The sequence below is a fragment of the Erythrolamprus reginae genome, chromosome 10 (genome assembly GCF_031021105.1).
Source record: "Erythrolamprus reginae isolate rEryReg1 chromosome 10, rEryReg1.hap1, whole genome shotgun sequence".
NCBI lineage: Eukaryota > Metazoa > Chordata > Lepidosauria > Squamata > Dipsadidae > Erythrolamprus > Erythrolamprus reginae.
In genome coordinates, this window is record NC_091959.1 from 30,968,509 (window position 1) to 30,995,140 (window position 26,632).

The window sequence follows — 26,632 nt, forward strand, 5'->3', positions numbered from 1 at the left end:
CCAAGCTTGATGACAAAGATGGGTTTTGAGGAGTTTACAAAAGGCAAGGAGGGTAGGGGCTGACCTAATATCTGGGGGGAGCTGATTCCAGAGGGTCGGGGCCGCCGCAGAGAAGGCTCTCCTGCCAGATCCAGAGAAGACCAACTCTGTGGGACCTAATCGGTCGCTGGGATTCATGCGGCAGAAGGCGGTCTCGTAGATAATCTGGTCCAGTGCCATGAAGGGCTTTATAGGTCATAACCAACACTTTGAATTGTGACCGGAAACTGATCAGCAACCAATACAGACTGCGGAGTGTTGGAGTAACATGGGCATATTTGGGAAAGCCCATGATTGCTCTTGCAGCTGCATTCTGCACGATCTGAAGTTTCCGAACATTCTTCAAAGGTAGCCCCATGTAGAGAGCATTACAGTAATCGAACCTTGAGGTGATGAGGGCATGAATGACTGTGAGCAGTGACTCCCAGTCCAAATAGGGCCGCAACTGTGCAAATGCCCCCCTCGCCTCAGCTGAAAGATGTTTCTCTGAAAGATGGAGAATCTACCAAGGTTCTGACTTCTAGCCATGAGAGAAGCTCCCGTCCACCTTCGCAAATCAGCTGCAATGGAGGCTACCAATTAAGAATGCCAATAAAAACAATGAAAGGAAAACTTTGGTCATGTTTATTCATTATGAGGAGAACACTGACAATAACAAAAATGCAACTCTCCTTATCAGCTGTTGATTAAACTGATGCAATGATTACTAATCATAGAGTTTCACCCTAGGCTATAATTAAATGTCAACCACTTAATGAGGATTTCTATTTTTTTGCTTTGATTAAACACACTGGCACTGGACAGTTTGATAATAAAGATGTGCAGTGTGCGTGTATGCATGCATGCACACACGCACTTGAATGTAATTGCTTGGGCATGTGCGGACACACATGTGTGTGATTGTTTGCATCATATCATCAAGAGCTTGTAGAATTTTTGATACTTATTTAATGTGTCTGTGCATATCACTCTCCCTCTCTCCCTCCCATCTTCCATTTTTCCTATCCATCTTTCTATCAATCATCCATCCACCCACCCATATATCGCTATCAGTCTATCAATCATTTATCTATCTTTATGATTCTATGAATCATCTGTCTGTCTGTCTGTCTATATGATTCTATGATTCTATCTGTCTCTATCTATATTATTTTTTTATCATCTATCTACCAATCATTTATCTATGGGGGTGGACAAAAAAAATGGAAACATATGACTTTTTGGCATCATAATGTTTGAACTTTTTCAAATCAATCAAAACTTGATATATTTTAATGTTTTTTTAAATTCTGTTATTTGATATGTTTTTAAAAACTACCTTTTTTTTTTTTACAGAAATTTAAGGAAATTGGTTATAACCTTCTGGAAATGGCACACCTCTCAGACTTTCAAAGAGACCAAATTGTTGGTGCTCGAATGGCAGGCGCTAATGTAACAGAAAGTGTCTGGCGTTTCAAGAGGTGATGTCTCAAAAGTCATGACTACTTTTGAAAGAGAAGGGAAAATGTCCTCAGCCAAGCACAGGTTTGGTCGAAAGTAGAAGTTGTCTGAGAGAGACCGTCGGACTCTAAAGCGAATTTTTAGAGTGACTCGCAAGACCACAGCTCCTAAAATCACTGCAGAGCTCAATAGACACATACAGAACCCAGTTTCCACAAAAATTGGCCGAAGGGAGCTTTATAAATCTGGATTCCATGGAAGAGCTGCAATTAGAAAACCTCTGCTCTCAAAGACAAATGTTTCATAGTGTTTAGAGTGGTGTAGAAACCACCAGAAATGGTCCCTCGAGCAGTGGCAAAATATGATTTTCTCTGACGAATCATCGTTTACCCTTTTCCCGACCTCCGGCCGTGTTTATGTTTGGAGACAGCCAAAAAGAATCATTTCATTCAGACTGCCTTCTCCCAACCGTCAAACATGGTGGGGATTCAGTGATGATCTGGGGTGCTATTTCTTGGAAATCTGCCAGGCCAATGATTTCCCTTCATGGAAGAATTAACAGCCATCAATATTTAGGAATTTTGGCCGACCAAATTCATCCTAAACCCGAATATATCAATATCCTGAGTAGTTGGAGCTTGCAGGCTACTTGATTGTTTTGCAATGTGTGTTCTGAGTCTGGTTTCAGTTTCTATGGCTGGGATACGTTTGAGGGCTGGTTTCCAGATGTCTGGTAGGCGGGAGGTATCATCCCACTTGTTCTTATTTTGGGGATGTTTTTCTATCTCGATGGCTTCCATGATTATTCTTTTGCTGTAGTGTTCTGTTTTGGAAATTAATTTAGTACTGTCAAAATCAATTTCATGTCCTGTAGTTTTGAAGTCTTGGAAAAGGGAGGAGGTTTTTTCTTTTTTCCTTAATGCATTCTTATGTTCTGCATCACGTGCATTTACTCTCCTGTTAGTTTGTCCAATATATGTGGCTGGGCAGATTTTACACGGTATTTGATAAACTCCCTGGTTTTCTAGCTGGATATCGTCTTTCGGGTTTCTTAGGATGTTGGCTATTTTTTTATCTGTACCAAAGGCTGTCTTGATGTTGTGTTTGCGGAGAATTTTACTGATTTTATCTGTGGTGCCTTTGATGTAAGGGAGGAGGGCGATGCCATTGTCGTGTTCTGTGTCTTGGTTCTTGGGGGGTGTCTCTTTTTGGATTAAGTTGTTGATTGCCTCTCTTTGGAATCCATTGGAAATTAATACATTTGTGAGACTGTGTAATTCAGGTTCCAGGTGGTCTTTGTCGGCTAGGCGTTTGGTTCTGGAAATGAGGGTCTTGGCTACGGAATTGATCTGTGCAGGGTGGTGGTGGGATTTTGTGTTCAGGTAGCGGTTGGTGTGTGTCTTCTTCTGGTAGACGGTATGTCCTAGGGAGCCATTGGGTTTTTTGTAGATTAGGACATCCAGAAAGGGAAGTTTGTTGGGAAAGAAAAACTGGACAGCTTTCTCACACATCTCAACAGCCTACACCCCAAAATACAATTCACCATGGAAATAGAAACCAACAACAAACTTCAGGAGGACGCTGGGAAGCACCCCCGGCTGTTTTAAAAGGTGACAGCCGGGCGGCGGCGTTTTTTTTTGCGTTTTATTTTTTTTCGTTGCATGGATTAATTTTTGCCTCTAGGCCAAACCCAGGGCCATTTCAAGGCAGTTAATTTATTCATAGCCGACAACTATATTCTGTATGCAAAAAACATGTGATATACACACACACACATATATATGTTTTCGTAGATATATATATATATATATATATATATATATATATATATATATATATATATATATATAATTATTATTATTTTCAAGCCATATATATAATTTTTCCTATATGGTATAAAATTCTTTTCTTTGATCATTCTGCAATTCTATTATTATATTATAATTATATTTTATTATCTATATTATTATTATTATTATTAATAATCGTAGTATTAATCTATCATTATATTATTATTATTATTATTATTATTATTATTATTATTATTATAATAATATTATATTCTTAGTAATCAGGTGATTAGGAATCACCCGATTCCTAAGAAGTCATTAAGGGGCGTGCATTAGTGCACCAGTGTGCCTACAGTCCCCTATCCTTATGTTTCTCTTTCTAGTATCATGTTTATAAACATTGTTATATCTTTGTATACTACCGATACATACTTGACAAAATAAATAAATAAAATGAGCCAGGGTGGCGCAGCAGGTAGAGTGCTGTACTGCAGGCCACTGAAGCTGACTATAGTTCTGAAGGTCAGCGGTTCAAATCTCATCACCGGCTCAAGGTTGACTCAGCCTTCCATCCTTCCGAGGTGGGTAAAGTGAGGACCCGGATTGTGGGGGCAATATGCTGGCTTTGTTAAAAAGTGCTATTGCTAACATGTTGTAAGCCGCCCTGAGTCTAAGGAGAAGGGCAGCATAAAAATTGAATAAATAAATAAATAATAAATAAATAATAAATAAATAATAAATAAAATATAGTAGAATTGCACAATCCAACATTTTCTTTATTACCATTATCTCTGTAGGCAACTCCCAGAATTCCTGAGCCAATCATGCTAGTTCTGAAAATTGAAGTCCACATGTCATAGAAGAACCAAGTTTGCCTATCTCTGTCCTAGGAAATTCTTTGCTAACCCCTCTAAAAATGGAGACCAACCCAATTTTTCACTGAAGTTTCTTGCAGACCTTTTGTTGATGTGCTCATATTAAAACAAGTGTTGGGTTGTGTTTTTTAATATTGTGCCTCTCCCAAAAGGCATTGCTTCTGTTTTTCCAATATTCCTGCATTAAGAAGACTGGCAGCTAACTGAAAAGAGAGAATTAATTTCTTCCACAGCGATGCCCATATTCTCAAAGAGGAGCTTCGTTGTCCAAACACACAGGCATATTTACTGGTAAAATATCATCTTTCCATTCCGAGTGCTGAATTCACTTTCACTCCGAGTGTAGCAAACTGACCACGGCATCTTTTATTTATATTTACATTATCTTAAAATTCTCAGAGGCCATGTTGAATGAAGAGCCAAGAAGAATCAGGTCAAGGATTTCATATTTTATCAAGCCTACAAATAAATGCGGAAACAAGTTGGGTATCGGACACGTATGTCACTTTACATCGCCTCTGTTTTTCAGCATTTTTGTTTGTCCTCTTGCTTCGTGAGTTCTCCAGGAAGGAAAAGGTTGCAATGTATTTGGAGAACCTGAATTGGCCCCCCAAAATGGGACACTTCATTTTGCTTTCATCTAGACCTGTGATGACGAACCTCTGACACGCTTGGCAGAGGTGGCACATGGAGCCACATCTGAGGGCATGCGAGGTGTGATCTTCTGTCAGCTCCAATGCGCATGTGTGCACCGGCCAGCTGATTTCCAGCCTCCCAGAGGCCGGGGGGCTACTTCCACCCTCCCCAGGTTTCAGGAAAGCCTCTGGAGCATGGGGTGGGGGCATAGTTCCCTCTAAGCTGAGCACTGAGCAATCACTCACTTAAAAATCATCATCAACTCAGAGTTTTCCAAACCTGCCCAGAAGCCAAGAGTGAAAGAGTGAGAGGGAAGGAGAGAGAGAGGAAGAGAGGAAGAGAGAGAAACAGATAGAAAAAAGAGAGGAAGGACAAGAGAAAGAAAAAGAATGGGAGTAAGGAAGAGAGAAAGAAAATCAAAATCTAGTTTGAAATTAGCTCAACTATTTGAGTGGCATTTTGATATTGATAGAGTTGCCCTATTATGAGCTCACTGTTATAGACACACAGTACAGTATTTTATTTTGAAATTCTCTGAGGCAAAACAGGGTGGGTTTTTTATTTGTTTGTTTGTTTGTTTGTTTGTTTGTTTGTTTGCTTGCTTGCTTATTTATTTATTTATTATTTCTGTGCCGCCCAGTCCCGAAGGGACTGCCGCTCAGACACTATAATTTTCCGCCCACCCCCCAAAAAAATTAGAGGGAACACTGGGTGGGGGTCTAATTTACCTCACTACCGGTTTACTTCCTCTGACGCTGCATGGGCGCCTGCATGCCCAGTGCCAAAAAAAAAAATCAAAATAAAACTTAAGAAAAGCCGAAAACAAGATGGCGACCACATGTGTGATGCCCGAAACTTGGCTATTGTGCATGGTCAGAATGAAAAAAACTAAACAATTTTTTTTAAAAAAAAAGCCAGAAACTTGGCTTCTGCACATGCTCAGGAGAAAAAATAAATAAAGAAAAAAATAAGTAAAAAGAGATGGTGGTATCCACAGACTGGCACGGGTCGAACTGGTTCCGTAATTTCATTGTGACTTCACCAGTGGGTCATGTCCAGTTTGGGCGAACTGATACAAACTGGCATGAACCCACCTTTTCTCCGGAGCTTGTGGATGGTGAAAAATGGACCCAGTGGGCCTACTGGAAGTTCGAAAATGAACTTTTATTTATTTATTTATTTTATTTTATTTGTTTTCTCCAATACACAATAATACACAATGAGGGTTATAGACGATATAATCAGGATATAATCCCCTCTATGGAGAGGGGCGGCATACAAATCCAATAAATAAATTAAAGGGAGATTAGAGGAGAAAATAAAGGAGTGAAATATAACTATGAGAGAATAGCAAAAAAAGATATAGGTATAGAACAGAAGATATATGAGATATAGGATGGACAATAGGACAGGGGACGGTAGGCACTCTGGTGCACTTATGTACGCCCCTTACTGACCTCTTAGGAACTTGGTGAGGTCAACCATGGATAATCTAAGGGTAAAGTGTTGGGGGTTAGGGGATGATACTATAGAGTCCGGTAGTGAATTCCACGTTTTGACAACTCGATTACTAAAGTCGTATTTTCTACAGTGAAATTTGGAGTGGTTAATATTAAGCTTGTATCTGTTGTGGGCTCTTGTGTTGTTGTGGTTGAAGCTGAAGTAGTCATTGACAGGCAGGACATTGCAGCATATAATCTTGTGGGCAATACTTAGATCATGTTTGAGGCGTCTTAGTTCTAAGCTTTCTAGACCCAGGATTGTAAGTCTAGTTTCGTAGGGTGTTCTGCTACGGGTAGAGGAGTGAAGAGCTCTTCTGGTGAAGTATCTCTGGACATTTTCGCGGGTATTAATGTCAGAAATGCGGTATGGGTTCCAAACAGATGAGCTATATTCTAGGATGGGTCTGGCGGAAGTTTTATAAGCTCTAGTAGGTCAGTTGGGCTGTTCTTCGCCTTCCACAAGCTTCAGGAAAGCCTCCTGAGGCTGGGGGGGGGAGGGCAATGCATTATGGGTGCGTTTGCATTATAGTGTGCACGCCCTTTTGTCACCTGTGGGTTTTCCTACCTAGGCAGAGGGTTGGACTAGAAAACCTCCACGGTCCCTTCCAGTCTTACAATTCTACGATTCTTCGCCTTTGATCACTACATAACAAGTGCATCATGATTTCCTTGCCAAGTTCATTTTCTCTAAACAAAGTGACTTTTTGTTTCCTTCCCGACACACTGGAAACTCCATGGAACTTTTTTTTTTTTAAATTGCATTAAAGCTTCTTGGCTGACCTCTCCTGCTACTTTGCAGAAACGTGATGGATGGCCGAAAGAAGACACATAAAAGCGAGAGTTTATTAGTGTGTCTGTGTATGTGAACATCCAGCTCCTGCGAACCATATGTCCCTTAATCTGTCCAAGTGTTGCCTGGCAAAGCACATTTTTAGCCAGGCTCATTTTTATGATCTCTGAAGACCCCATAAATATTTTCTTAACACAGGGAGACTTCGCCGCGTAGGATTAATGGCACCATTGTTGCAAAGGGATGTGGGAACATTGCCAAGCCTTACCCTGTGGTACATCGCCCTTTAATAAACCCAGGAACCTAGCTTAAAATCTGTACACAGCCACAAATGCTAGAATCGTGCCTTCTTTCAAGATCTATGATGCTTTATCTGGTCATTCCTGGGGGGAAGGCAAACAATCTGGAGAGATTCTTGTAACAAAGCTGATATATAACCACATCTCTGACTTGTTATTCACAACTCTGGTTGTTTGCTTGTGACTTCCAACCATTTCTATTCTTTCTTTTAACCACCTTCATGAGAACAAAAAACCTAGAAACCACATCTAATTGACAGATTCCACCTTTGAGATTGTAAGAATGAACTGAACCGAAGGAGAAGTTCTTAAGGAAATTCTGGACTGTGCAGAAAGTTTAACAATGGAATTTAAAGATAAGGAAGATTTGGAATGCTATAATGTATGGGTGAAATTTTATGAATGGATAGAAAAGGAATATGAGGAAAAGGAAAAGAAAGTCCAGTTAGCGAAGCAGTGGAAGTGATGTGCCAGTGCCTGGAGGCTGTTGGGGCCTGGATGGGTGTCAACAAACTCAAACTCAACCCTGATAAGACGGAGTGGCTGTGGGTCTTGCCTCCCAAGGACAATTCCATCTGTCCGTCCATTACCCTGGGGGGAGAATCATTGACACCCTCAGAGAGGGTTCACAACTTAGGCGTCCTCCTCAATCCACAGCTCACATTAGAGAAACATCTTTCAGCTGTGGCGAGGGGGGCGTTCGCCCAGGTTCGCCTGGTGCACCAGTTGCGACCCTATTTGGACCGGCAGTCACTTCTCACAATCACTCATGCCCTCATCACCTCGAGGCTCGACTATTGTAACGCTCTCTACATGGGGGTACCTTTGAAAAGTGTTCGGAAACTTCAGATCGTGCAGAATGCAGCTGCGAGAGCAATCATGGGCTTCCCTAAATATGCCCATGTCACACCAACACTCCGCAGTCTGAATTGGTTGCCGATCAGTTTCCGGTCACAATTCAAATTGTTGGTTATGACCTATAAAGCCCTTCATGGCACCAGACCAGATTACCTCAGGGACCGCCTTCTGCCGCACGAATCCCAGCGACCAGTTAGGTCCCACAGAGTGGGTCTTCTCCGGGTCCCATCAACTAAACAATGTCGTTTGGCGCGACCCAGGGGAAGAGCTTTCTCTGTGGCCGCCCCGGCCCTCTGGAACCAACTCCCCCCAGAGATTAGGATTGCCCCCACCCTCCTTGCCTTTCGTAAGCTACTTAAAACCCACCTCTGCCGCCAGGCATGGGGGAATTAAGATTTCTTCTCCCCCTAGGCCGTTACAATTGTATGCATGGTATGTTTGTATGTATGTTTGGTTTTGTATACTAAGGGGTTTTTAATTCGTTTTTTAGTATTGGATTATTATTGTATACTGTTTATGATTGTTGTTAGCTGCCCCGGGTTTTCGGAGAGGGGTGGCATATAAATCCAATAAACTTGAAACTTGAAAATGGAACAGAAATTGAGGAAACCCAGATGACAGAATTAGACCAAGGAGGCAGCATTAGATTAATAACATATACCTAAAATAAAGAGTTAACAATATAGATATGATGTTAAACAATCAGAAGTTTTTAAATGATGTTGACGGTTCAAAGGGGGGTGGGAAAATGTTATCAGTCTGTTAAATGTAATATGTATTGGAATTAAAACCACCCAGGGAAGAGTTTAGAAGGAGAAAGAGGAAGGAGAAAGGAATGAGTCTCCAAGTCTTCAGAGAGGGGCGGCATACAAATCTAATAAATTACTGTTATCATTATCATTATCATTATTATTAGAAAAGAGAAGGAGGGGAGGGAGGTAGAAAGGGGGAGAGAAGGGGTAAGAAAGTAGGCAGAGGAGAAAGAAAGAAAGAAAGAAACAGACTGATTAATAATAACAAAATTAGGTGTTAAAATAAGATGTTGAATTTTGATTGACTGAAAAATGTGTGTATTATTGATATATTCTTAAGGTATATGTATTGATGTACAGTGATCCCTCGATTTTCGCGGGGGTTACGTTCCAAGACCTCCCGCGAAAATCGATTATCCGTGGTATAGTGGTGCGGAAGTAAAAACACCATCTGCGCATGCGTGCCTTTTTTCCATGGCCGCGCATGCGCAGATGGTGGAGGCAGGGAGCGACGAGAGTGCGGAAGCCGACAGATTGCTTTGAATGCCGGCTGCCCCCGCCCCCCAGCACCCGCCCGCCGTTCGCCCGCCCTCCCGCTCGCTCGCCGCTCGCCCGTTCACCCGGCCGCCCGGCCGCTCGCTCGCCCGTTCGCCTGCCTGCCCGGCCGCCGTTTGCCACTCGCCTGTTCACCCGCCCGTCCGGCCGCCGTTTGTCGCTCGCCCGTTCACCCGCCCGCCCGCCCGCCCGCCCGCCGTTTGCCGCTCACCTGTTCACCTGCCCGCCCGCCCGCCGTTTGCCGCTCGCCTGTTCACCCTCCCGCCCGCCGTTTGCCACTCACCTGTTCACCTGCCCGCCTGGCCGCCGTTTGCCGCTCGCCTGTTCACCCGGCCGCCCGGCCGCCGTTTGCCGCTCGAGAGCAAGAGGGGGAGAGATAGAGAAAGAGAGAGAAGGAAAGAAAGAGATGAGAGAGGGAGGAAGAGAGTGTGAGAGAGGAAGAAGCAAGATAGAGAAAGAGAGAGAGAAAGAAAGATGAGAAAGGAAGGAAGACAGTGAGAGAGAGGAAGAGAGAGAGAGAAGAGTGGAAGGAAGAGAGAGAGAAATGATAGAAAAAAGGGGAGAAAAAAAGAGAAATGAGAAAATGATTGAAGCAGAGAATGACAGGAAAGAAAGAGAAAGAGACAGAGAAGTGACTCTTGGTGATGACGTATGATGTCATCGGGTGGGAAAAACCGTGGTATAGCAAAAAAAACGTGGAGTATTTTTTAATTAATATTTTTTGAAAAACCGTGGTATAGCGTTTCGCGATAATCGAGACCGCGAAAATCGAGGGATCACTGTATATATATGAAATTGTGGATAAAACTTTTTTTAAAATATTTTTAAAAAGAGTTGAGCCATTAGAGAATTAAGAGTTGCTGACAATATGCAACAGTTGACCAGTGCAATGTGTAACTTCCGTTGTATTTCAATCCACGACCTTCAATGGCTTCCACTGCCCTCACAGATAGAGCAAACTAGCCCATAAAAGCAAATATGCGGATCATTTTTATATTGTTTGATCCCTTGAGAAGGATACTAATATCCATTAAAGCCTACAAGATTATAGAATTCTCACAGCCAGTCAAGATCCTTTCAAAGGTTCAGAGTTCTGATTCAATAACTCAAGTGTTTCTCAAACATGGTCATTTTCAGAGGTGTGGACTTCAACTCCCAGAATTCTGCAGGGTCCGGCTTCTCTTGAGTACAAACTCTATGATTGCTGGAGCTGAATGGGTTGGTTTAATAATAATTTTAAAAACCAGAATAATAGAGTTGGAAGGAAGCTGTTCTGCCCTAGCTAGAGACCAGAAAGAACGTAGCACACATGCAAATTGTTCAAACTTATGTTTACTCAATTAACAGCTACTAATAATTTTGCTTAGTAGTTGACACACAGAAACACAAGTTAAAGCAGTCTTTTCTTGAAAAATTAGCTATTAATGAAATGGCATTAACAGGTAGCAGAAGTCCAGAAAGTCATAAATTAAGTCTCAGCAATCAGTCCTGGATATCTCAAGAAGCTTACAAGGTTGGCAAAATGCCTAGAAGCAGTCCAAAGGGAAAGCACCAAAATAGATAAGCTGAGCAGCATTTTTAGACCACGAAAGTCCCTGAAGTGAGCAAACATTGTTTCCTGCAGAGTTTTGCTGTGGTTGTCATCCCTTAAGTAGGCTAGGGGAGTGGGCACTTAGCTAAAAGCCTTACTCCCAAGGAGATCTCCTTCTGAATAGCCATCTGGGTAAAATGAGGACCCAGATTGTTTGGGACAAGAGGCTGATTCTGTAAACTGCTTAGAAGGGACTGTAGAAGCACTATGAAGCGGTATATAAGTCTAAATGCTATTGCTATTGATGTGCCCCCCCCCCGCATGCACGCGCAGCTAAAAACCTAGCTTCTGCACATGCAGAGAAGCAAAAAGAAATCTGTGTGTGCTCAGAAGCTAAAAACAAGATGATGCCACCTATGGCTCTGCCAAGAGAGCCAGTTTAGGGGTGTGGCAGTCCTGGGTCACTGTTGGTTCCAGCGACCCAGGCCGCCAACTTCCATAGAACTGGTCTGAACTGAGAGGAACTCATCTCTGTTTTAGTGTCTCAGGGTTATGTGATCAGTATTTGGACTTTCCTCCTGTATAGACGGCCTGCAATAGAGTTCAGATCAGGGTTCCTTGGTGCACTCTAAGCTTGGTTGTTTTCTTGCAGATGTTTCATTGTACAAACTGGGTAACATCATCACTGCTAGTAATGTTAGCTAGTTTGATAATGAAATGTTCAGGAAAACAACCAAGCACAGAGAGCACCAAGGGCCCCGAAGGTAACCTCCTCCTCCTCCTCCTCCTCTTCTTCCTCCTCCTCCTCCTCTTCTTCCTCCTCCTCCTCCTCTTCCTCTCCACAAACCCCTCTCCCTTCTAGGTCTGATTAGGTTACATAGCTGGCTAATGAAACATCTGCAAGGAAACAACAAAGCTCAGAGAGGGTGAAGGACACCCCCCCCATTTCAACTTTGAGCTACCAATATTCACCTTTAAGAGTTTGGATCAGTTATGATGTGTGAGAGAGGGAAAAGACAGAGAGAAAGAAAGAAAAGGGAAAGAGAGCGAAGGAAAGAGAAGTGGAGAGGAATGAAGAAAGGAAGGAAGGAAAGAAGGAAGGAAGGAAAGAAGGAAGGATTGAGAAATGGAGGGAACAAGGAAAAAAGGAAGGAAGGAAGGAGGAAGAATGAAATGAATGGAGGGACAGAGGAAGGAAGGACTGTTTTGGGGTGGGGCAATTTTTTTCTCTTAACATACATTCAAACAACTCAGTGTACCATCTAATTTTCCATGAATAAAATGTGGTATTTTGTTAGTAACTAATATCAATCATCAAAAAAGTTGCAAAAGTTTTTTTTCTAATTTTGTCATCCAATTACATTAATTTTCTTTTAATTAAATTCCCTCCTTAATGTTCCTTCAAAAAGTACAACACCCATTATTTTTCTAACTTATTAACCATTATGCCAAAGTGCTTCCTTCTTTCTTTATACATTTTTCTATAAACCAAGAAAACCTTGTATAGCCAATCAGATGTTAACAAAATGGAACTGCCTGCCAGGGGAGGTGGTGAACTCCCCAACTCTGGACACCTTCAAGAGGAGATTGGACTTCCATTTGGCTGGGGTGCTGTAGGGTTTCCTGCTCAGGCAGGGGGTTGGACTCAATGACCTAACGGTCCCTTTCAACTCTATTAATAAATAAATAAAAAAGAAAATTAAAAACAAAGCATAAACATATATGAATTTCAGACTTCTTGCCCCCCTCTAAATAGTACGTTCCCATTTTGTTTTTTACTTTAAAATAAGGTATGTGCAGTGTTTATTGAGATTTGTTCATAGGTGGGGTTTTTTTTTATAGTCTGGCCCTCCAACAGTCTGAGGGACAGTGAACTGGCCCCCTGTGTAAAATGTTTGGGGACCCCTGAGTTACATGAACATTTTGGTGCAATGTGACGCTTCAAGCGTGGTGGGATAAAAGCTGACCCCATGAAAGAAGATGGCTGTGGGTTATTATGGAATCCACAAACGTATCCCAGGCCACTAATTCATTGGTTGTCATCTCGTGTTTTGACATTTTGAACATCATGCTCTTCTCTCAAATCCAGCTGCTCCGTCAATACTCATTAGCATCTCAGCCTGGATCTAGCTAATAGCTTTGCTAGCTACATTTAGCCTCTCTCGCCCTGACAAGCTGATGATTTAATATCCTGGCTAATTATCCATTGTCTTGCAGTCAACTTGCCAGTTCCTGATGGGTAATTCAATTGTCCATTTCAACAAACCTGAACCTTTTCAAAGGATGCCCTCTCAAAGCAATGGGCTGACAAAGAAGACCACCTCTTTGACTGGATAATTAACTCTAATAATTTCAACTTTCAACTCTAATAATAAATAATAAATAATAATAAATAGTATATGTTTCTTTTGTTAAACCTGGAAACAATTGAAGAAACATCTGTAGATTTCTAATGAGCCAGAAGAACTTCATCCCTCCTTTTTCTTTTGTGAGTTTAGCCTACAAGGCTTCCCTAAAATCTACCCTGCTTGCTAGTTTATGCGTCAAGTGAATTGATGCATCTGGAATATTGATGCTTTCGATATGCAAGGGGATGTTTGCAAAACAAAATATGGTCTGCTGTCTGTACATGTTGGGGCAGTCAATGAAAAATCTCTTGAGGAATTGGAATATGAAAATATTTGTGTGGTAGGAGATTTTCATGCAATTGTGGACAGAGAACTTGACCATCTAAGCAATAAAATAGCTATGTCAACTGCATATAAAAATAATCTGTATACAATGTTTTGTATATGGCATTTTGCACCAGCAAGACTGGCAGAAATGTATAAAGATAGATCGGCTATATGTTGGAAGTATAATCAATCATACTGGTTCATGTGTGGTGGGCATGCCTGAAAGCTAAAAATACTGGATGAAAAGACATACTTGGTTGGAAAAAAATTATAAAGCAACATAGAGACTTGAAACCAAACAGATTTTTGTTGGGCATTCTTCTAGAAAAATATGATAAAAAGATTATACTGTATATATCTGGTGTTGCATATATTAACTGCAGCTAAAATTGTAGGGGAAATGATGAGATTCCATCTGAGGGGAATGTGATTAAGACAATACTAGAATACGCAGAAATGGATAGATTAATGCTCACTATTAAGAATAAAAAAGAAACTGAATATTTTTTGCTATGAGATTTATTTTATCAATAGCTAGTGTAGGGCTTATTGAGAAAATCAGATATTGTACAGTTTATCACTTGTTGGCTTTTATTTCCCTTCTATTGAACTATTGTGGTCAAACAGATGACTTAGCAAGCAGGAAGAGATTATTTTCTTTTGAATGCATCTTTATAGGATTTAAATTTACATTCATATTTTTGAGTTCTTTAGCCCAAAATTCTTGTTTCCAGTTAGGACTCCAGCACTGGTCTGAAATCTAAACCTTTGCCTTCATTTGTCAATGGAATGTCTCTTTTTCCTTAAATTGGATTTAAGTTGTCAGATGTTGGAGACATGGGTTGATAAGCCTGTAAACTTCAGTGGTTCTCAACCTTTCTAATGCTGCAACCCCTTAATACAGTTCCTCATGTTGTGTTGACCTCCAACCATAAGTCTAGTGCCAATTCTCCCAACAGAGCTTGAAGCTGATTGGCAGGAAGATCAGAGGGACAACCCCACTGTAAACGCCTGATTGGTCAGATTGTAAAAATATGTTCCAAGGTGCCAGAATAGAAGCTTTAGTTCCTAACACCATAGGAAATTTGTCTTTTCCCAGGGTCTTAGGCGATCCCTGTGAAATGGTTGTTTAACCTCAAAAGGGGTCCCAACATCCAGGTTGAGAACCACTGCTGTAAAGAGCTATTCTTTCAGGAACTATCAGGGAAAAAATATATCACCCCAATCTCCAAACCATTGGGATAGTCCAGGGATAGGCAAAGTTGGCTCTTCTATGTCTTGTGGACTTCAACTCCCAGAATTCCTGAGCTAATCATACAAGCTCAGGAATTCTGGGAGTTGAAGCCCACAAGTCATAGAAGAGCCACCTTTGCCTATCCCTGGGATAGTCCAAAGAGATATTTTGATTATTGCATCCGACAATTCCAGCTAAGCTTCAGTATTTCAATTTTTTTTCTTTTTTGCTGAATAGCAAAAAAATGCCATCATTTTTCCCCCAGCTCAAGTAATCACAACCCAAATATATGAGATCTCTGTGTAATAATTGACCATATGGCCATGATATAAATCTTTTGTTTGAAAAGGAGAAACGTAAAGCAAACATCCCAAATGTAGCTTTAAATTAAGCTGCTTCAAACTTGATTGTGGAAAATACAACTTCAGCAACTGAGCACTTAATGCCTGGAACTCACTACTTGACCCTGTGGTTTTGTCACCAACCCCCCCAAACTTTACCTTTAGACTGTCCACTGTTGACCTCACCCAATTCCTAGGAGATCAGTAACGGGTGTGCATAAGTGCACCAGCGTGCCTACCATCCCTGTCCTTATGCTTCCCTCTTATCAGTACCCATCAATACCCATCTGGGGAATCCAGAGTATGATTCCATGGTCTTTCGAGACTGAAGGATGCCAATTCAATGCAATATATCTATGCATATTACCAATGTGTACTCAGGGCCGCCATCAGGAATTTTGGGCCCCCATACAGCCTAAGTGTCTGCCCCCCCCCCCCGCCATTTTAAAACTACTTTTTAAAAGTTTTTAAGAAGATGTTAGATAATCATCTGAAAATAGCTGTAAATAAAACCCGATGTTCCCAGAATTAACTTTATTCATAAGATTATGATAGCAACAACTTGACCTTAGTTTTACTGGAACTATAGAATAATCATGTAATAACCGCTGATGTTACAGGCCGTATAACTATATAAACACCACCCCCGTCCCTTTTGAACTGTTATCCTCACAGTGTTTGTTATGTTGTATTGTTTTGTTGCTTGTCTTATAAAATGCAAATACAAAATTTAAACAAACAAATAAGTATATTGTAAAATGATAGATTATGTACTATCTTATTTTTTTTAATGTTTACATAATAACTACTTTTTTTAAAAAAAATCATCTGTCTGAAGTAGTGTAGGATTCCTGTCTAAGCAGGGGGTTGGACTAGAAGACCTCCAAGGTGCCTTCCCACTGTTATTCTATTCTAATTATCCAGGGGGTTGTGTAGTTATCAGTGGTATTAAAATAGGAGCTGTTTAAAAAAAACCAAATACAATTTCATATTGCTTCACATCTCAATATCCTTTTTGATCTAGTTTTTACGCCCATCGGTGAATGCAGGTCTGAACGAGCCCGTGGTATCCAAGTTAATTTCAAAGTACACTGCTCAAAAAAAAGTGAAGGGAACACTTAAACAACACAATATAAACTCCAGGTTGTCAATCAGCGTTGCTTCCTAAGTGGACAGTTTGATTTCACAGAAGTTTGATTTACTTGGAGTTATATTGTGTTGTTTAAGTGTTTCCTTTATTTTTTTGAGCAGTGTAGATAGAGCAGGAGGTCTCCAATCTTGGCGACTTTAAGACTTGCGGACTTCAACTCCTAGAGTTCCTCAGCCAGCGAAGCTGCCTGGGGAACTCTGGGAGTTGAAGTCCGCAAGTCTTAAAGTCGCCAAGGTTGGAGACCCTCTGATAATACAGGGATTCTATCATTGTATAAGTCAGTGTTTCCCAACCTTTTTTGAGCCGCAGCACATTATTCATATTTTCAAAATCCTGGGGAACATTGAAAGGGGTGGGGGTGGGGGCTAAAGAAAAGTTTGGACAAAAAAACCCTCTCTCTTCCTCCCTTTCGCTCTATTTCTCCCTCTTTCTCTCTTTTCCTTCCTTCCCTTCTTTCTCTCTCTCCATCCCTCTTTCTTTCTTCCTCTCTTTTTTGCTCTCTTTCTCTCTCCCTCCTTCCCTTCCACTATGTCTTTCTCTCTCCCTTGTTCTCTCTCTCTGTCTCTCTTGCTATCTCTTTCTTGCTTTTTTCTCTCTCTCTTTCACTGTCTTGCTATATGTCTCTTTCTTTCTCTTTGCCTCTCTTGCTATCTCTCTTTCTTTCTCTCTCTTTCTCTCTCTCTGTCTCTCTTGCTATGTCTCTCTTTCTTTCTCTTTCTCTCTCTCTCTGCCTCTCTTGCTAAGTCTCTCTTTTTCTCTTGCTATGTCTCGCTTTCTTTTTCTCTCTTTCTCTGCCTCTCTTGCTATGTCTCTCTTTCTCTCTCTCTCTGCCTCTCTTATATGTCTCTCTTTCTTTCTCTCTCTCTCTCAGCTGACTGCAAGCGGGAGCCCTGACGGCGGCAGCTGGACGTGCTGCTGGACACCGTATATGCCAGGCCCGCAGCGCCAGCATGTACAACGTCCAGCAGCACGTCCAACCGCCACCGTCAGGGCTCCCGCTTGCAGTCAGCTGAGAGAGAGAGAGAGCGCTCCCTCTCGCCGCCGCCTGGAGCTCCCTCTTGCCGCCGCCATCTCCCCGCGACTGCCTGCGGCCGCTGCAGCCGCCCCCCCCCACCGCCAGTGTCCTCCCACCGGGCCACAAAGGACACTTGCTGCCGATGCCAGAGAAGCTCCAGCTGGGCGGGGCGCTGCCGGTACTTCCGTCCTGGGGCTCCCACTCGCAGCTGTCCCCCGGCTCCTGCTCGATGCCGCGGTTTTCGGCGCTCTCCTGCTGGGCCCCAAAGAAGGAAGGCGGGAAAAAGGTGCGAAGAATGGAGCTCTCCTTCTTCCTGCCTTCCTTCTTTGGGGCCCAGCAGGAGAGCGCCGAAAACCGCGGCATCGAGCAGGAGCCGGGGGACAGCTGCGAGTGGGAGCTCCAGGTCGCCACCGGCAGCGCCCCACCCAGCTGGAGCTTTGCGGCACACCGGTTGGGAAACGCTGGTATAAGTTACAACTGGGTTCTGAAGACCAGCCCCACACGACAACAAGCCTCCCTTCTTTTGCTTTGGGAAGGCGCCTCGAGTTTCCCTCACATCCATTCATCCGGGTTATTTTTCTTTTACCGAAAGGAAGCTCTGATTGACGGCGCTACCTCAACCCACCTGTTGCCAGAAGTTCTCCCTTCCCGGCCGGCCGTGGGTCGAACGTCCGGGCATAGCGCACATGGCCCCAAAAAAGGCGCCCAGCCGCAATAGCGCCCACGTGTACTCCAAGCGGCGGCGGTGGAGGGGGTGGGAGGGGGCGGGGCGGGAGAAAGCCGAGAAGAGGGGGCGGGGTTGTCTATCAAGGCGGAGGAAGGCGGAGCTTGGCAAGTCGGAGCGATGGAAGCGTCAGCCAATTAGGGGGCCCTGCCCCAAATGTGTCAACTTCGGAGAGCGGTTCTGCTAGGCGAAGTTGCCACTGGTGGCGGCAGGGATTTCAGTGGGAGCGATGGAAGCCGGTGAGTGGGGTAAAGGCAGGCAGCTGGCAAAAGAGGGAGGGTACAGACTGGGCATGTACAAGGAGCCGCTGACTGCGCCCCCCCCCCCTAATTGTTCAATTTGCCCGGGCCCGGGACGGCACTCCCAGTAATACCGGTCTATCGGCGGCCCTGTATGTACTTGACAAAATAAATACATAAAAATAAAATAAAAATAGATCAAGAACCCATGCGTACCTGAGAATAAATTGATCCACCGTGATGTTGTTGCTAACTGTCACGGAAGCAGTTACAACTTCTCCTTGTTTGACGGGCTTCAATGGCAGCTGGATGACAATGTTACTGTCCAGCCAAAACTCCATCAGCTGAGAATTCTCCGGTGTCTGGTGGAGACTGATAGACCCAATATGTTGTAACTGGGACATCCTTTCCCCTGACCCTTCTTTTCCTGGATGGATTGCATTACCCTTCCGCAGGTCTTCAGTGCTGCACTCCCCATTTTCGCCTCCAGAATGAATCGCATAATAAAGCTCTACCGAGATCCCACCAGACCGATCGGCCATCTTCTTACGGCCAGTGACAACGGCAGGTGGGTTAAACCAGGTCGGCTGAAGATCTAGACTGGTCACGCATAATCCCAGGTCTCCTTTCAGTCTGCAGCTACCCCGGACTCCCAACGTTTCCCAGAAGGCAAAAACATGCATGCAAGGAAGTTGTTCAGACATGTTGTAGTCATCCCAATCTCTCCCCACAATGTAGAAAAGTATCTGGACTTTGGGCTTTGTCAAGTAGACTTTGTCACTCATGATATAGGTTTTCAGCTTCCAGTTGAATGTAAACTTGTTGGTGGACCCAAAAGCACCGGAAGTCAATAGCAGATCCTGAGGGACATCATGTTCCACCAAGAATGGTCCATAGGTAGCACTGATGATGGGTCTCTTCTTAGTTTTGTATGTAAAGAAGGTTTCCACACGAGATTGCAAACTTGAGTTTTTCATGAATTCATGGTTGACTTCCCTAAGGAAAAATGAAGACTCCGTGCCAGAGATCTGATACTTTACAGGTAGATACGCTGATAAAGATGAAAATTTCTGGATATTATCCAAGGCAGCACGTTCCATGGCCACTATTATTGGGGGGGGGGGAGAGGGGGAAACAGAATTAAACATTTAATTTGTAAGGTGCCAAATAGTAATAATTTAATCAGAGATACATATTGATACGGAGTTGAGACATTGTCTTTTCACATCAAAAAAGAGGTGCTGCTATGAACTACAAGGATTATCCGGAAAGTGGGGTTACAAGGCATGTAGCTCTCATGGGGAACATTCGGGGGGAAAGTTGGTTTTACTATTGTGTAGTGGGAAGCCAGCGGAAGAGAACAAACAATGCCAGTAGTCAGTAGATCATCGACTGGTGTTGTGGTGAAGGTTAGAGATGAGCGTCCTCATTCCGTTTCCCGCCAAGGGCAAAGTACGCACTATAATGCACTACCTGAATGCTAAGGGTATGGACGCTGCTGCGATTCATAGTGAAATCATTTCAGTTTATGGAGAGGACGTAATGGCAAGACAGCATGTGACAAAATGATTACGGAATTTCAATTTCTGAAGGACGGAGATTAACGATGAAGACAGAAGTGGGTGACCGTCCGTTGTGACTGATGATGTGATTGAAGAAAATCTTCTCTCTGATCACCGTTCAACAATTGATGACCTGGATGAACTTTTGTCCCATGCTGTCTTGACATTATGTCCTCTCCATAAACTGAAACAATTTTGTGACGAATCGCAGCAGCGTTCATGCCCTTCGCATTCAAATAGCGCATTACAGTGCACACTTTGCAATTGGCGGGAAAGTGAATGAGGACACTCATCTCTAACCTTCTCCACAACACCAGTCGATGATCTACTGACCACTGGCATTGCTACAGTTGATGATCTACTGACCCCTGGCACTGCTCGTTCTCTTCCGCTGGCTCCCCACTACATGATAGCAATACCAACTTCCCCCGCAAACATTCCCCGTGAGAACTTTACTTTCTGGATAACACTTATATATTTCTGGAAAATATATAAATAAACTATTTTTAAAAAGAAAATAAAAAGAAATACTAATCACAAATCAGACAATGTTTTCCCCAAAATAAGACATTGGGCTTTTGAGTGCATGGCAATAAGGCCAAGCGCTTATTTCAGGGTTCAAAAAATATACTGCTCAAAAATATAAAATAAAGGGAACACTTAAAGAACACACTCTAGATCTGAATGAATGAAATATTCTTATTGAATACTTTGTTCTGTACAAAGTTGAATGTGCACAACAGTAGGTGAAATTGATTGTCAATCAGTGTTGCTTCCTAAGTAGACAGTTTGAATTCACATAAGTTTGATTTACTTGGAGTTATATTGTGTTGTTTAAGTGTTCCCTTTATTTATTTGAGCAGTGTATATAAGACGGGAAAAACAATAGTCTAATCTAGAATGTGTTCTGCCGGCGTGTTTCAACTGCCCATAATTACAGAGTAATTAGTCCAGGAAGACACACACCACACAAGAAAAAGGAAAACCCAAAAGTTTTTATAAACAGAAAAACAGAAACAGCTCCCTTTTTAAATGTCAAAGGGATTTTCTGGTACACACAAGGCACAGGTTAAATGCAATACAATTGCTCACCCAATAAATGGGAAATTGAATCCAATTCTAAAGTCCAGAGAGTCCACACACAATCTTGGAACAGCACAAAAACCACGATCTTGACAAAACAATGAATCAGATAAACTGCCATGAGGCTAAACACCAGGTTGCACTTTTATCTGTAGCATTAATTACAGCAGCCCCACTCAACCACAGGTGGCCTCATTTTCTCTTGTAATAATCCTTCAGTTGTTGTCTCCTATGCATCACTCTACGCATGCATGGATGTGTCATTAATTCTTGTTCAGAATCCAGGGATGATATAGATGATTGATCTCCTCCTGGGCTGTCTGCCAAACTCCCCTCTTCCCTGTCACTCACGTTTCTTTGGTCAGAGGAGGCTTCGTTGGCAGATTCCACCGGGAGCAAAACAGGCCTGCGGCATGTGGATGTTTCCCCCACATCCACCTGCACATTCCTTGGGGCAGGAGCTGGGCCAGAGCTAATCACAACAGAGTGATATTTCATAGCTGGCTGGGGAATTCTGGGAGTTGGAGTCCACCTATCTTCAAGCAGCCAAGACTGAGAAACTATGGTGTAGATAGCAAATGCTAAGTTTCTTACACCAACTCTCAACAAGATGGCGATGTCATTAAAATTCTACCTAGGCAATGCTTTGCAAACATGTCCATGCCATCCGCCTTCCTGCGAGAATGAAACTTCCTGGGATGCTATGAGGTGGAAAACTATAAAAAAGTCATTTTTCTTTTGCTTTTCTCCCCTTCTTCCACTCCCCCCCCATGAGCCACGGAGGAGAAGATGGCAGGGAGAGCCATAACTTCCAAATGGTTATTTAAGGTGATGCATCTTCATATATAATTCATACCGAAGAACGGCGAGGGTAGAATTCATTTCCTTCCAAATGAGCAAAGTGCTATTAAAATCCCGAAAAATGCAATTTATTAAAAAACAAAACATAATAACCACACGAGATGAGAAAAAGCAGAGCAGAGTAAGAGCCTGCCAATGAAAAGAAAATCGAATTGACAAGTAAATTATTGTGAGTCCCCATCTCTGTCCTCTTTTGTTCCATCTCCATCTCAATCACACTGTAGTAAACAAAAAAGAAAGAAAGACAAAAGAAAGAAAAAAGAAAGAAGTATCTTGGTTCATGTTTCAGCAGACAAACTCACCAAAATAGAGTTGTGGGTGCATCATGGAGTGACACGACACATGTGTTGGAAGCCCAGTAGTCTCACAATCTCTTGAGTATAACAAGAGCATTTAGACTTATATACCGCTTTATAATGCTTTGGAGCCCTCTCTAAGTAGTTTTACAGAGTCATCCTCTTGCCCCCAACAATCAGGGTACTCATTTTACCGACCTCGGAAGGATGGAAAGCTGAGTCAACCTTGAGCCAATTAAGATCAAACTGTTGGCAGCGGACACAGATAGCCTGCAACACTCAATTGTAACCACTGTGCACTATGGATGGATGGATGGATGGATGGAAGGAAAGAAAGAAGGAAAGAAGGAATAACAATAGAACTTAGACATATATTGCTTCTGGTGCTCTACAGTCCTCTCTAAGCCAGGGATCTCCAACCTTTTGGATCTCAGGGACCACCGAGGTCACACTTTTAAATCCATTAGACCACCAAATTCATAATTTTAAGTCCCACAGACCACTAATATGATTTTAAAAAGATAAATACATTCGTAAAATAATGATCAGAGAACTTCCATTTTATTAATATGAAATGCACCTATTTAACATAACAAAATTATAAACGCTTATTTAATCATAACAAAATTATTATTATTATTATTTATTAGATTTGGATGCTTTAAATGTTGTTTTAATTATAACAAAAATATTAAAGGTAATGTAATTATTACAAAATAATTGAAGCTTATTTGGTGGTGGCTTGCTGATGTTGTTAGAAACATAGAAACATAGAAGATTGACAGCAGAAAAAGACCTCCTGGTCCATCTAGTCTGTCCTTATACCATTTCCTGTATTTTATCTTAGGATGGATCTATGTTTATCCCAGGCATGTTTAAAGTCAGTGAGAAATGTTGGGAAACATTTCTTGGGAAAATCAGTCCCATATTCCAGAGCTGTACCTCCAGTCCCTCCCCTCCTTTCCTTTCCTTTCCTTTCCTTTCCTTTCCTACTTCCTTCTCTCTCCATTTCTCTCTCCTTCTTTCTTTCTCCCTTCCCTCCTTCTCTCTCCCTTCCATCCTTTCCTTCTTCCTTTCCTTTCCTACTTCCCTCTCTCTCCATTTCTCTCTCCTTCTTTCTTTCTCCCTTCCTTCTCCCTTCCTTTCATCCTTTCCTTTCCTTCTTCCTTCCCTTCCCTTCCCTTCCTGGATTGGATTAATTGTTCTCAGCCATATCTGGCTCAGGGATCAATATTTTTCCACATACCACCAAAATTTTCTCACAGACCACTAGTGGTTCATGGATGATAGGTTTGGCGACCTATGCAATCTGAGTCCTCATTTTACCAACCTTGAAAGGATGGAAGGCTGATTCAACCTCTGCACCACCACAGCTGCGATCCACATTTTTATGACCTTTTGGCCAGGAGATCTGCCCTTCTTCCTTTGAGATAGGGCTGTGGTCAAAAATCAGCATGCCGAACTCAGACCAACAAGGGGGCACAAACAGTAGCAACACCTATTTATTTTAATTGAACTGACCATGGCATGGACTGGAAAGAGTTAGTGAGATCTTCTGCTTCATACATCACATTGGCTGGTCAGGTCCCACAGAATTGGCCTGCTCCAGGTCCTGTCAGCCAGGCAATGCCATCTGGCAGGGCCTAGAGGAAGAGCCTTCTCTGTGGTGGCCCCGGCCCTACGGAACGACCCCCCCCAGAGATCCATACTGCCCCCACTCTTCCTGCCTTCAGTAAAGCTTTAAAGACCCATCTTTGCCAGCAGGCCTGGGGCCATTGGAATGTTTATATCTTGCCCCACCCAATGAATGAATGTCTCATCCATGATGTCTGAATCTGTTTGGTTGGTTTTTTAAACCATGGGGATTTTTAGTTGTAATTTATATAGATATTTATCATGTATATATTACTTGTTCTAAGCCGCCCTGAGTCCCAGGAGAAGGGCAGCATACAAATCAAATTAATAATAAAATAAAATAAAATAATGGAAACTGGGTATGTCTAGTTTAATGAAAAGAAGGACTAGGGGATTCATGATGGCAATGTTCCAATATCTCAATATTCAGTATCTCCAATATCTACCACAAAGAAGAGGGAGTCAAACTATTCTCCAAATCACCTGAAGGTAGGACAAGAAGCAATGGGTGGAAACTAATCAAGGAGAGAAGCAACCTAGAACTAAGGATAAACTTCCTAACAGTTAGAACAATGAATCAGTGGAACAGCTTGCCTCCAGAAATTGTGAATGCTCCAACACTGGAAGTTTTAAAGAAGATGTTGGATAATCATTTGTCTGAAATGGTGTAGGGTCTCAGGCCCATGCAGGGGGTTGGACTAGATGACCTTCAAGATCCTTTCAAACTCTTCTATTCTATTCTATTCTATTCTATAGTTTGTCCCCTGGGTCATTCTCCTTTAATCATATTGCCCAGCATCTTCTCTGGTTAACATTTGAAGGATTAATTCTCCAATGGACATCCTGTGTATGAAAGATAGTCCTGAGGCCATAGGTTCAAAAGACTAGAGCATCCTCTCTAATGGGCATGTGAAGAGTTGAACACCAGAGATTTATCTACCAGAAGACAAGTAAGTTTAGGTTTAGGTTTATTGGATTTATATGCCGCCCCTCTCCGCAAACTCGGGGCGGCTCACAACAATAATAAAAAACAGTACAGTACATAATACCAAATCCAATGCCCACCCATCTAGTTACAATTTAAATTAATAATCTCATAAAAACAGTATATATAAAAAACAGGCACACAGTCAATCAATCAACAAAACAACATGGGCAAGGGGGCGGTGTTTTAGTTCCCCCATGCCTGACGGCAAAGGTGGGTCTTAAGGAGTTTACGAAAGGCAGGGAGGGTGGGGGCAATCCTAATCTCAGGGGGGAGCTGGTTCCAGAGGGTCGGGCCCCCCACAGAGAAGGCTCTTCCCCTGGGTCCCGCCAGACGACATTGTTTAGTTGACGGGACCCGGAGAAGGCCAACTCTGTGGGACCTAACCGGTCGCTGGGATTCGTGCAGCAGGAGGCGGTCCCGAAGATATTCTGGTCCGGTGCCATGAAGGGCTTTATAGGTCATAACCAACACTTTCAATTGTGACCGGAAACTGATCGGCAGCCAATGCAGACTGCGGAGTGTTGGAGTGATATGGGCATACTTGGAGAAGCCCATAATTGCTCTCGCAGCTGCATTCTGCATGATCTGAAGTTTCCAAACACTTTTCAAAGGTAGCCCCATGTAGAGAGCGTTACAGTAGTCGAGCCTCGAGGTGATGAGGGCATGAGTGACTGTGAGCAATGAGTCCCGGTCCAGATAGGGCCGCAACTGGTGCACCAAGCGAACCTGGGCAAACGCCCCCCTCGCCACACCTGAAAGATGGTTCTCTAATGTGAGCTGTGGATCGAGGAGGACGCCCAAGTTGCGGAGTCTCTCTGAGGGGTCAATAATTCCCCCCCCCAGGGTAATGGACGGACAGATAGAATTGTCCTTGGGAGGCAAAACCCACAGCCACTCCGTCTTGTCTGGGTTGAGTTTGAGTTTGTTGACACCCATCCAGGCCCCAACAGCCTCCAGGCACCGGCACATCACTTCCACTGCTTCGTTGACTGGACATGGGGTGGAGATGTATAACTGGGTATCATCGGCATATTGATGATACCTCACCCCATGCCCTTGGATGATCTCACCCAGCGGTTTCATGTAGATATTAAATAGCAGGGGGGAGAGGACCGACCCCTGAGGCACCCCACAAGGGAGAAACCTCGGGGTCGACCTCTGACCCCCCACTAACACCGACTGCGACCGACCGGAGAGGTAGGAGGAGAACCACTGAAGAACAGTGCCTCCCACTCCCAACCCCTCCAGCCGGTGCAGAAGGATACCATGGTCGATGGTATCGAAAGCCGCTGAGAGGTCAAGGAGCACCAGGACAGAGGACAAGCCCCTGTCCCGGGCCCGCCAGAGATCATCCATCAACGCGACCAAAGCAGTTTCCGTGCTGTAGCCGGGCCTGAATCCAGACTGCTGAGGACCTAGATAATCGGCTTCATCCAAGGACCGCTGGAGTTGAAGTGCCACCACCTTCTCGACAACCTTCCCCATGAAGGGAAGGTTGGAGACTGGACGGTAGTTATTAAGCACAGCTGGGTCCAGGGAAGGCTTCTTGAGGAGGGGGCGCACAACCACCTCCTTACAAAGGGGCGGAAAGGACCCCCTCCCCAAGGAGGCGTTGACAATCTCCTGGACCCAGCTCCGTGTCACCCCTCGACTGGCCGAAACCAGCCAAGAGGGACACGGATCCAGTAAACAGGTGGCGGAACTCACAGCTCCAATGGCCTTGTCCACTTCATCAGGTGTCACTAAGTGAAACTCCTCCCAG

The 26,632-nt window shown here is 43.2% G+C and overlaps 1 protein-coding gene across 1 annotated transcript in view; it reads right to left on the reverse strand.

Moving 5' to 3' along the window:
• The window catches only part of TMEM132C (transmembrane protein 132C), a 161,565-nt gene extending 135,612 nt beyond the window's left edge, over positions 1-25,953 (reverse strand). The window contains 2 exon segments of the mRNA XM_070762105.1: positions 18,662-19,531; positions 25,916-25,953. Of these exon segments, the coding sequence (XP_070618206.1) occupies positions 18,662-19,531; positions 25,916-25,953 (908 nt within the window).
• Positions 25,954-26,632: the final 679 nt, after the last annotated feature.